The 13100-nt window shown below is 47.4% G+C and overlaps 1 protein-coding gene across 2 annotated transcripts in view; it reads right to left on the reverse strand.

The window, feature by feature from the left end:
* The window catches only part of DPYS (dihydropyrimidinase), a 139491-nt gene that overhangs the window by 73480 nt on the left and 52911 nt on the right, over window positions 1–13100 (reverse strand). The window contains exon 1 of one of the 2 annotated variants that reach the window (XM_073679757.1): window positions 6565–6901. The exons of the other annotated variant lie outside the window; for it this stretch is intronic. Coding sequence (XP_073535858.1) covers window positions 6565–6822 — 258 coding nt within the window. The 5' untranslated portion in view covers window positions 6823–6901. Of the gene's footprint in view, window positions 1–6564; window positions 6902–13100 lie in introns of those variants that run through there. 2 annotated transcript variants of the gene reach the window in all.

Raw genomic sequence — 13100 nt, forward strand, 5'->3', positions numbered from 1 at the left:
AAGAGTGTGGCAACCCAGTAGTCAGGATTACTTCGAATTCTGACAATCTGAGGGTCATGTTGCAGGTAGTGCAGCAAGAAGGCACTCATGTGTCTTGCGCATCTAGGAGACCCAAAATTATTTTCCGGGCTAGATGCAGCTAAAAATTATTATTAATTTGAAAGCTGGTGGAGCTTAGTATAGATGGCCTAATAGAATCAGTACTGCACACTGCTACAAAGCCCAAATTATTTTCCAGCCAAGATACAGATAAACATGATTAGTAATTTTAAATCTGGTGGAGCTTAGTATAGATGGCCTAATAGAATCAGTACTGCACACTGCTACAAAGCCCAAATTATTTTCCAGCCAAGATACAGATAAACATGATTAGTAATTTTAAAGCTTAAAACGGTTGCTGAGGTGATTTTAACAAATCATCAAGCTTTTACTCTCATCAGGATGACACAGGGGTAGAAAAGTCGTTTCGGATCCATGATTTGTTCATCTTTATGAACGTGAGTCTGTCTACATTATCAGTGGAGAGCCGCGTGCGCTTATCTGTCAGCACACCACCAGCAGCGCTGAACAGACGTTCAGGCAGAACGCTGGCTGCGGGGCATGACAAGATCTCCAAGGCGTAAGTGGCTAGCTCCGGCCATTTATCCAGATTGGAAGCCCAAAAAGAGCAAGGGTCTAGTGACACAGTCATGGCTTCAATGTTTACTTGGAGATACTCCTGTACCATCGTCTCTAGGAGTTGACTATGTGTCAGACTTCTTGTGTCCTGTGGCCTTGCAAAGGTTGGGCTAAAAAAGTGGTGAAATGATTCCGCAAAATTGATGTTACCAGCAGATACTGTGTTTCTGTTACGGTTTGAGTGCTGAACACTCGACGGTCCCACGGTTGGCAAGTTGGAACTGTGAGATTCACTACGTGCACCACTGGTATTTTGTGGAAAAGCACATGTAAGATTCTGCAACAGTCTCTGCTGATACTCCTGCATGCGTGCATCCCTTTCTATGGCAGGAATAATTTCTGCAAATTTACCTTTGTACCGGGGATCTAACAGTGTGGCAACCCAGTAGTCAGGATTATTTCTAATTCTCACAATTCGAGGGTCATGTTGCAGGTAGTGCAGAAGGAAGGCACTCATGTGTCTTGCGCATCCAGGAGCACCAAGTCCCTGTTGTGTTGGTGGCGAGGTAACAATCATGCTTCCTTCCTCTGTCCTCTCCCCTCAACCTCGCACAACAGAAATGTGATCAAGGTCTCCCTCATCTGATGAGTCTTCCATCAGTTCGTCCTCCACTTCTTCCTGGGCTCCTGCACCTTCCTCACTAGTTTGGCTGCTACCATACGCCCTGGTAAAACCATCTCCCCCACCCTCACATGCCTGCCACCTTGGTGCTGCCGACCGTCTGGACCTTGCAGATGTTAGCCCTTCCGCATACAACTCCTCCTCCTCTACTTCCTCCACCTCCTCTTGTGCCACCACGTGACTCCGAATTCTGTTTAACATGTGCTCCAGCATGTAAATCACCGGAATAGTCATGCTGATAATGGCATCATCAGCACTAAACATCTTCGTCGCCATTTCAAAACTGTGCAGAAGGGTGCATAGGTCCCTGATCTGAGACCACTCCTCCAGCGTGATTTGCCCCACCTCTGGATCTCGTTGGCCCAGGCTATACGTCAGAACGTATTGCACCAGGGCTTGTCGGTGCTGCCACAGTCACTGCAACATGTGCAGAGTTGAATTCCACCGGGTAGGCACATCGCATTTTAGCCGGTGAAGTGGCAGGCCCAACGACTTCTGTAGAGATGTAAGTCGCTGAGCTGCGGGATGCGAACGGCGGAAGTGAGCACACAGCGACTGTGCCCTCTGCAGAAGGCCATCTAGTCCGGGATAGTGGGCTAAAAATTGCTGGAAAACCAGGTTCAACACGTGAGCCATACAAGGCACGTGTGTGACATTGCCCCGGCGAAGGGCCGCACCCAGGTTTGCAGCATTGTCGCACACGGCCTTCCCTGGTTTCAGGTCCAGTGGAGACAACCATTCATGAAACTGGTTCTCCAGAGCTGACCACAACTCCTCAGCTGTGTGACTCACATTTCCCAGACATTTCAAAGTAAAAACCGCATGATGACGTTGAGCCCTGCTGCCAGCATAGTAAGGAGGTGTGCAGGATCCCTTCTGCTCAGTTAGAAAGATTGTGGCATGACCAGACAGGCTTTGGGTGCAGGTGGAGGACCGAGAGGAGGTTGAGGAGGCAGAAGCAGTGGAGGAACTTTGAGATAAAGAGGATTGACGCACAACTCGTGGGGATGGCAAGACTTGGACAGCAGCCTCTTGTCCTGCTGTCACCATAGTTACCCAGTGCCCAGTCAGCGACATGTAACGCCCCGGTCCATGCCTACTCGTCCAAGTGTCTGTGGTGAAATGCACCCTGTCACACACAGAGTTTCTCAAAGAAGCGGTGATGTTGTGTGCGACATGCTGGTGGAGCGCAGGCACACCTTTCTTTGAGAAGTAGTGCCGACTGGGCATCTGGTACTGGGGCACTACGACGGACATAAGGTCTCGAAAATCCTCTGTGTCAACCAGGCGGAAAGGAAGCATTTCTGTAGCCAAGAGCTTGCAGATGGTGAAATTCAACCTCTTAGCTTTCTCATGGCTAGGAGGAAATGGTCTTTTACTTGTCCACATCTGAGGGACCGAGGGCTGGCTGTTGTGCTTAGACGGGGTTGAGAAGGGTGTCCCCGGCAAACTGCCGGTCTGTGAGGAAGATGCAGGCGGACATGTTAGGTTGCCTTGATCCAAAGGTGGTGCTATCGATGTCAGACAGCGCTCAACACCAGCTGGTGTTACCACCTCCAAAGAAAATGATGACCTGCCAATCACGCTGGCTGTTGCGGGTAAAGAGGTGGCAGGTCTGCGTCCCAAAACAGGTGTGACTGCTGTCCCCCCAGTCACAGAGGATGAAGAGGTCGCAGATGCACAAGATGGGGCAGACGGTGGTTGGCCCGGCCGGCTAGGCCGCATTGTAGCACAGTGAGCTTCCCACTACAACTTATGCTTCATGTCCATGTGCCGGTTCATGCATGAAGTACTCAAACTATGTATTTTTTGGCCTCTACTTTGCTGCTTTTGCTGACAAATGTTACAGATAACACGAGTTGGGTCATCTTTATCGATCTGAAAAAATGCCCAGGCTATGCAAGGCTTAGCACCCATGCGACCTGAAGAGTCACCACGACTTGTGGTCAGAGGCACAGTTGTGTTTGAGGATGTAGTTGTTGACGTGCTTCCAGTACTACGTCTCTGTCCAGGAAGGCGCAACCTGACCTTGTCGTCACTAGCATCCTCCTCCACCTCCTCTGCTGACCTCATCTCTTGGCCGACTGTGGGTTGACAGTAAGTGGGATCTCCAACCTCATCATCATCACCCTGTGTGTTATCACACCCGTCGTCCTCAGAGCCAACCTGTTCCTGCCCTGACAAAAAACTAAAGTTGTTGCTCCAATCAGGTATTTGAGTCTCATCATCGTCTTCCTCATTGTCTCCACCAACAGGAGTTACAGTTTGGGAACGAGGGTCTACATTATGGTCAGAACCTTCTGCGTCTGGTCCTGGATTCGACTCAAAGATTCTGGTCATCAGTGCAGATCATTTCCTCGTCTGGATTCACAGAAGCTCTGGAGCTGACCTCTGATTCCCAGGCTATAGTATGAGTAAACAGCTCTGCAGACTCAACCATCTGTGTTACCCCATACTCAGACGGGCAGCTGGAGACTTGGGAGCTGTGAGGAAGCAAGTGCGATTGGGGTGACACCTCTGAGGAGTGGAGTATTTGTGATGTTGAAGTTGAGGTGGAGGAGAGCCCACTTAAAGGAGCACTTGATATCCGTTGAAGCACTTGCTGTTTTTGTGCCTCATTTGGAATTTGTAGCGATTGGCGTGGCCGTAAGAAAGGGATCTTATCACATTGTCCGCTAAAAGAAGTAGACATTTTAGTTTGGCTGGAAGATGGTCTTTCTTCTGCAGATGTTACTGTTGCTTTAACACCTACCCCACGGACACAACCTTTTTTCCCCTTCCCAACACGCCTATTCCCCTTTCCACCAGCAGCAGGCCTTTTTCCACTCATTTTGGTGGTTAACTAATTCACAACTCTGGAGTTGTTTGCACAAAAAAACAATGGATGGGAACCGAGCAGAGCTGAGTGGCCAAACTGTGGTATTAGGCCAAAACTATTGGCTGGGTTAGATGCAGAAAAAAATTATATTCAATTTGCAACCTGATGGAGGTCAGTATAGATGGACTAATAGACCAAGTCCCACACACTGCTACAAGCTGAAATATTTTTTCAGAGCTAGATGCAGAAAAAAATTAGATTGAATTTGCAACCTGATGGAGGTCAGTATAGATGGACTAATAGACCAAGTCCCACACACTGCTACAAGCTGAAATATTTTTTCAGAGCTAGATGCAGAATAAAAATTAGATTGAATTTGCAACCTGATGGAGGTCAGTATAGATGGACTAATAGACCAAGTTCCACACACTGCTACAAGCTGAAATATTTTTTCAGAGCTAGATGCAGAATAAAAATTAGATTGAATTTGCAACCTGATGGAGGTCAGTATAGATGGACTAATAGACCAAGTCCCACACACTGCTAGAAGCCTAAATATTTTTTCAGAGATAGATGCAGATAAAAATTATTTTTAATTTGCAACCTGGTGGAGGTTAGTATAGATGGACTAATAGACCAAGTCCCACACACTGCTACAAGCTGAAATATTTTTTCAGAGCTAGATGCAGAAAAAAATTAGATTGAATTTGCAACCTGATGGAGGTCAGTATTGATGGACTAATAGACCAAGTCCCACACACTGCTAGAAGCCTAAATATTTTCAGAGCTAGATGCAGAAAAAAAATATATTGAATTTGCAACCTGATGGAGGTCAGTATAGATGGACTAATAGACCAAGTCCCACACACTGCTAGAAGCCTAAATATTTTTTCAGAGCTAGATGCAGATAAAAATTATTTTTGATTTACAACCTGGTGGAGGTTAGTATAGATGGACTAATAGAACAAGTCCCACACACTGCTACAAGGTGAAATATTTTTTCAGAGCTAGAAGCAGAAAAAAATTTGATTGAATTTGCAACCTGATGGAGGTCAGTATAGATGGACTAATAGACCAAGTCCCACACACTGCTACAAGCTGAAATATTTTTTCAGAGCTAGATGCAGAAAAAAATTAGATTGAATTTGCAACCTGATGGAGGTCAGTATAGATGGACTAATAGACCAAGTCCCACACACTGCTAGAAGCCTAAATATTTTTTCAGAGCTAGATGCAGATAAAAATTATTTTTAATTTGCAACCTGATGGAGGTCAGTATAGATGGACTAATAGAACAAGTCCCACACACTGCTAGAAGCCAAAATATTTTTTCAGCGCTCGATGCAGAAAAATATTATATTGAATTTGCAACCTGATGGAGGTCAGTATAGATGGACTAATAGAATGATGTTATGCCCAAAAGGTTTTACTTCACTAGGTGCAGTAAAAAAAATTGCATTCTATACACAGGTGGTGTAGCTTGCAACACAGATAGGCTACTCCACTGACTAACACACTCTGCAATAGGCCAAAAAGGATTTGCTTTGCTAGATTTAGCCAAATGCTGTGAAAAAAAACTTGCACAGCACTGGTACAGACCTGCCTGGCAAAAAGTGATAGGAACTGATGTAACCTAGTCCTGAAAAGGACTGCAATTACAATTAGTCTTTACTCCCAACCTATCTATTTAAGAGCACAGACCTGCCTGATAAAAGTCGTAGGAAATGCTGTAACCTAGTCCTTAAAAGGACTGCAATCACAACTATTCCCTACTCCCAAGCTATCTGTAGATTTGTGCGAAAATTGGCTTGAAATTAACAAGGTATAGCGCACACAGCAACAGCGGTGCCGTCTAACACGCAGCTGCAGCAGTGAGAAAATGGTGGCGACGGGGAAAATGGCTGGGTCTTATAGGGCAAGGACATGTGACATACACTGCCAATGACACATGCCCTTGCTTGTGTGAAAAAAAGCACTTCGCTCCGTGTGTGCGCTGCTGATAGGCTGACAGATTGCACCTCCCCACTGTAAATGCGGGAAAGAGAAAAAAAAATGGAGATCTTCATTATTCCTGCAGAGATCCATCCCCTGCCCCTCCCCCCACCCCGCTGTACACTCAAACTGCGTATTAACATTAATTTTCAGCATTACTGAGAAAAAATCCAGTTATGATTTTGGTGCACGAACAGTTATCGAACATAACCTCGAACAGCCTCTGAACGGCTCGAACACCGCCCAAAACAGCTCGAATTTGAGATTGGCAAACAGTTCGAGTCGAACAACGCTCATCTCTACAATAAGAGTTCCAAAAATTGTTGGCTAACTAATTGTCTCTCATTTATAGGCTCTGATTACACCAATATCTTAATTACCCCGTACTTTATACTCCAACTTCTATTAGAAGGAATGTATCTAAAAGAGAGAGAAGATTTTTCTGAGATCTTACCCTGGTTCCTTGGTAGAAGTCATCAATACTCTGTGATCCCATGAATGGAAATTGGAAGTGTGTGTGAGGATCGATGCCTCCAGGAAATACCAGTTTCCCTGTGGCATCTATGATTTTTAAACCATCAGGTCTGGAAGGGCGTAGGTTTGGTCCAATATCTTTTATCAGCCCATCTTCAATGTAGATGTCCCCAAAAAAGGAGCAATCATCATTAACTATTTTGCCCCCTCTGAGTAGGATCCTATTAGGTGATGCCATTTTATCAATGATCAGCTCGGGCTCTTACAAATAGGCTTCTGAATTCACCTCTGCCCAGGTTACTGCAACTCCTGACTTTTATAAGGGGTGGACTGTGGATAAGAAGAGGCAGGGAGTGGCTATCATTTTTTGGCACTGCAATGGGCACGATAGCAGTGCCAGAGGGAGGAATGTCACGTGGCCAACAAACAACTTTATTGAGAACAGTAGATCCTTTTACTGTTACATAAGCTGCCTTTATATATTAGTAACAGATTCGGTTCTTTTGAGGGCAGATTTTTAGATTCAAAATATTTGCTTCCACCAGGACATTGAAGCAAAACTCAAGACAGAAATGTAACGTTCACAGTGTATTAAAATGAGAATCTTTAATTACAAGCAAATAGATGACATTGTTTGTGAAGTTTAATAGTTTTTTCCCCTGAAAATATTATTATTTAAGCTGGAGTTCCCCTTTATAATTCCAAGAGGACAGACTGTAGTAAAAGTCTCTCCCACCCAGGAGAAAAGGGTCTGGAGTGTGATTTACCACCCACATCCTTTTAGGTCAATTACTCACCTACTACGTTTTAAACAATATAGTCCCTCTAGGCAGTGGTGTAGCACAATGGCGGCATGCCACGCGACTGCTTTGGGGGCCCTATGCCAGCACCCACACTAGGCCCCCCATTGCCAGAAATTGCAAGCAATGATGATGGAGGAGGGAGCATCAGCTACTCCCCCATCATTCTTCCTCGGCGTCTGATGTGTCAGAGCAGCGGGCACGATGACGTTGTTACAGCACATCCGCTGTGCTGAGATGTGCAGCGCTTTATTCCACAGGCTCAAGAAACCGGAGCTTCAGGTGAGAGGTCAGGTGAGTATTGTATGTATTTTTTTTAAATCAGTGACTGATGGCCATAATAGAGTATGTAGAACCATGGGGAGTGAATTATATTCTATGGAGGACCACATGGAGTGCATTATATGCAATGGAAGACCACAGGGAGTGCATTATATTCTATGGAGGACCACGGGGAGTGCATTATATTCTATGGAGGACCACGGGGAGTGCATTATATTCTATGGAGGACCACGGGGAGTGCATTATATTCTATGGAGGACCACGGGGAGTGCATTATATGCTATGGAAGACCACAGGGAGTGCATTATATTCTATTGAGGACCACGGGGAGTGCATTATATTCTATGGAGGACCACGGAGAGTGCATTATATTCTATGGAGGACCACGGGGAGTGCATTATATTCTATGGAGGACCATGGGGAGTGCATTATATTCTATGGAGGATCACGGGGAGTGCATTAAATGCTATGGAAGACCACAGGGAGTGCATTATATTCTATTGAGAACCACGGGGAGTGCATTATATTCTATGGAGGACCACAGGGAGTGCATTATATTCTATGGAGGACCACAGGGAGTGCATTATATTCTATGGAGGACCATGGGGAGTGCATTATATTCTATGGAGGACCATAGGGAGTGCATTATATTTTGTGGAGGACCACAGGAAGTGCATTATATTCTATGGAGGACCACGGGGAGTGCATTATATTCCATAGAGGACCACGGGGAGTGCATTATATTTTATAGAGGACCACGGGGCGTGCATTATATTCTATGGAGGATCATGGGGAGTGCATTATATTCTATGGAGGACCACGAGGAGTGCATTATATTCTATGGAGGACCACGAGGAGTGCATTATATTCTATGGAGGACCACGGGGAGTGCATTATAGTCTATAGAGGACCATGAGGAGTGCATTATATTCTATGGAGGACCACGGGGAGTGTATTATATTCTATGGAGGACCACAGAGAGTGCATTATATGCTATGGAGGACCACGGGGAGTGCATTATATTCTATGGAGGACCACAGGAAGTGCATTATATTCTATGGAGGACCACAGGGAGTGCATTATAGTCTATAGAGGACCATGAGGAGTGCATTATATTCTATGGAGGACCATGGGGAGTGCATTATATGCTATGGAGGACCACGGGGAGTGCATTATATTCTATGGAGGACCACGGAGAGTGCATTATATTCTATGGAGGACCACAGGGAGTGCATTGTATTCTATGGAGGACCACGGGGAGTGCATTATATGCTATGGAGGACCACGGGGAGTGCATTATATGCTATGGAGGACCACGGGGAGTGCATTATATTCTATGGAGGACCACGGGAAGTGCATTATATTCTATGGAGGACCACGGGGAGTGTATTATATTCTATGGAGGACCACAGAGAGTGCATTATATGCTATGTAGGACCACGGGGAGTGCATTATATTCTATGGAGGACCACGGGAAGTGCATTATATTCTATGGAGGACCACGGGGAGTGCATTCTATTCTATGGAGGATCATGCTTATCCTGCTGATAGATGGCAAATTTATTTTTGAGGAAAACCCCTTAAAGGGTAAATAATCCCATACGGACATACCATTAGTGAAACCTGTGCAGCTACAAAGAGGTAAGGAGGCCACTACCATCTCTAAAGCTGGTGAAATTGTGCATCAAGATAAGCTATTGGACGCAAAGGACCCGTATATGGTTCTTGCACAGGGGCCCTCTCCTGTCTGTGTCAGCCCATAGGAATAGTGTTTATCGTCTTATATAAAATAATTGTAATAATTAACCATGCAGCTTCTAACCTCTATCTATTTTTTGCCAATGTAAACATGTGACTTGGCTTGGAACATAAGTGGAGAATGGAGCAATTCATACTCGTGCCCCAGGACTGGTAAAATGATTTATGTCAGGCCAAGGTCTGGAGATGATAGATCTGCACATTCCCACCGCTGATATAATAAGTTCCATATTTGTCTTTTCAGATAAATATTTAAAAGGATCAGGCTGGAAATAGAGGTCAGATCATGTCTTCAAAATATGGAAAAAGTATCAGTGTAACCTGTAGTAGAGGACACAGCTTACTGACAATGGTTCCCGTAAAGGTTCCCGGGTGATAGTTAGATGGTGCCGAGGAAGTTGGTAGGGTAAGTTGGGAGACGTGAACTTGTGTAGTGTTAGTACTAGGCAGAAAGCAGAACACAAGCGAGCCATGTACAATATTCCCAAAGGAAAGAATAGCAGCCACTGTGTCCCAAGAGGAGTCACAGACAGAGTGGGATCAGTGGAGGAGCAGAGGTGGCCTCCTGGCCCACCAACAGTCCACCCAGTACGGTGAGATGGTCACATCACACCCAGACCTGTGGATTTCTTGTTCTTGCATTAAGAGATAAGAAACAAGGCAAACAAGTTGCTATGAAAAAGTCAGCTCCATGTAGTAGGCACCTGGTGTACCAACGTCACCAGCGACCCATAATTTGGAGACGGTATTGCTCACTCCCCATTTAGAAACTGATATATTTATACAGAAGGCCCCCGGTTGTCACGTTAACCAAATTGCACCCCACAATCATGTTGCACGGGGTGCCAATTGCAGTCAGAAGTGATGGCCGCCATATTGAAGCCTTATAAATGCTGCTATCACGCTTGACAGCAACATTTAAGGTTATTAAACTAAGGCTCTGATCATATGAGTTACTGACGGGCACCGGCTATGTAAGAGAGCCAGTACCCATGCAGCATGGAGCAGGCTCAGCGCCATACAAGAAAGGCACATGGCCACTATATATATGTATGACAGCCACTGCTAAGCTTTAAAGTGTCCCTCCTCCATGGCATTTCTCAAGAATAGTCACCTAATGCTCTCTGTTTGCCTTCTGCTAAGATTCAAGACAGTATCTTAGATGTCCACCATAGTGGTAAGACTGAACTGTGCCTACCCTGCCTTTCCTGTGCCATCAAGGTGTGGTTTAGACTGCCCAAGCCACTGTGATGGCCATCTTGGATGCAGAAAGATCAGAACGCCGGTCTCCACAGATAAAGCAGCTAGAGGCAAACAGAAGGCACCTGGAAGGGTGATTATATATGACAAATGTTTTGTCACTTCTGAGTGTAAAAAATTAGGCTGCCTGCAGTCACCACTAGGGGGAGCTCAGTGCATTTGGATGCATACTGTAATGCTAATTCCGACTTCCCTGCATGCTCCTTCTCCCTCCTACCGGCAAGGACGCCGACATACTCACCACCCCGGCCACACGGCGGTGTTCCTCTTCCCTGCTCAACTTCCTGCTGCTCTAGTCCTGCGCACACCACACAAGTCTCCTGGCGGCTTGCATAGTGGGTGCATGTGCGTGAGCTCCCCTATTCTTAAAGGTGCAGCTCACGCACTTTGAAAATGCCCCCAGCCAATAGCTGGGAGGTATGAAGTATATAAGGCCCACTCCCCAGTAGGGAGGTGCCTGAGCAACCCCTGCAGTGTCCTACCTTGTGTGTTTGTGTGCAATTAGTATATTGCCAGGTCTCTGTCAAGTTAGTTGGTGTTTGAACCTTACCTGTTTCCTGAGAGCTGTGTTGCACCTGAACCAGAAACCGCATCGGCAGTCCCTAAATCTGAAAACGCATCGGCGGTCCACGAATCTGAAACTGCTCCAGCGGTACCCAAACCTGAAGCCACTCTTGCGCTACCTGAACTTGAAGCTGTTCTAGCAGTACCCAAGCCTCAACCCGCATCGACGTTACCTGAACCTGAAGCCTGTACCTGTACCTGACTGTACTTGAGCCTGTCACTGCTCCGGCGTACCTGATCCTGAAGCTGCTTCGGCGGCTCTTGAGCCTGTCACCGCTCCGGCGTACCTGATCCTGAAGCTGCTTCGGCGGTTCTTGAGCCTGTCACCGCTCCGGCAGTACCTAGACCTGAAGCCGCTCCAGCGGTACCTGAGCCTAAAGCTGCACCGACAGTACCTGAGCCTCAAGCCGCATCAGCAGTACCTAAACCTAAAGCTGCTCCTGTGGTACCCGATCTGAAACCGTTCCGGCGGCAGTTGAACCAGCACTAGTGTCTGTTCTGATTAGCGGTCCAGAGTCCTTACTGTTGGAGCCTGTTCCAGTATCCGAATCCAGTCCCGCCTGAGAGTTTGTGTTCATTTTGCCTGGTGACCCAGAACCTTTGTTGTCTGAACAGAGTGGGAATCCAGTCCTGCCAGTGACTCAGTGCCTGTGTCCCTGTCTGCAATCTTGATCCCTGGGATCAGCAGCTGCAGTACCAGGAACTGCCTAGGAATGGTACCTCGCGGCTACCTGCAGCTCAACCCTGAATCCACCATCAGGAGCTCTAGCGAAAACCAAGTAGCTGGTTAGCTACGTTCCTCCTAGGTATGCCCGGCCCGTGTCACATTGGGTCCACCAGGACCGGCATCAGCACCCGGCGCACCTGGGCAAGTGCCGGGGCCCTGAGACGGTGGGGGGGCCCACTCGCCGTCGGGCACCCTGGCACGCTATGGGACCTGTGAGCGGAGGAGAGCGGTGCCAGCGCCTACCACCCCCTCCCCCCCCCGCTTGCTCAGGGCCCCGGCACAATACTTACCTCTCCCTGTGACTCCGCAGCAGCTCCGGTCTGTTCTGCGTCCTCTGACTGTGAAGTCTCAGGTCAGAGGGTGTGATGATGTCTTTCCACCGCGCCCTCTCGTGAGCCGCCACATTTTTTTTTTAATGTGTGGAGGCATGGGGCATTATAGGAGGGGGGGGAACAGCCTGCAATGGGGCATTACAGGGGGGGGGACAGCCTGCATGGGGCATTATAGGGGCGAGAACACCCTGCAATGGGGCATTATAGGGGGGGGGGGGACAGCCTGCATGGGGCATTATAGGGGGGGAGAACAGCCTGCAATGGGGCATTATATGGGGGGAACAGACTGCAATATGGCATTATATTGGGGGGAGAACAGACTGCATGGGGTATTATATGGGGGAGGGACAGCCTGCAATGGGGCATTATAGGGGGGCAGAACAGCCTGCATGAGGCATTATAGGGGGGGGGAAGCCTGCAATGGGGCATTATAGGGGGGGAGAACAGCCTGCATGGGGCATTATAGGGGGGAGAACAGACTGCATGGGGCATTATAGGGGGGGACAGCCTGCAATGGGGCATTATAGGGGGGGAGAACAGCCTGCATGCGGCATTATAGTGGGGGGGGACAGCCTGCAATATGGCATTATATTGGAGGGAGAACAGACTTCATGGGGCATTATATGGGGGGGGAACAGACTGCATGGGGCATTATATGGGGGGGGACAGACTGCATGGGGCATTATATGGGGGGAGAACAGACTGCAATGGGGCATTATATGGGGGGGGACAGACTGCAATATGGCATTATATTGGGGGGGAGAACAGACTTCATGGGGCATTATATGGGGGG

The sequence above is a fragment of the Phyllobates terribilis genome, unplaced genomic scaffold, assembly GCF_046119375.1.
Source record: "Phyllobates terribilis strain yellow unplaced genomic scaffold, ASM4611937v1 Scaffold_4__5_contigs__length_816908805, whole genome shotgun sequence".
In the NCBI taxonomy this organism is placed as follows: Eukaryota; Metazoa; Chordata; class Amphibia; order Anura; family Dendrobatidae; genus Phyllobates; species Phyllobates terribilis.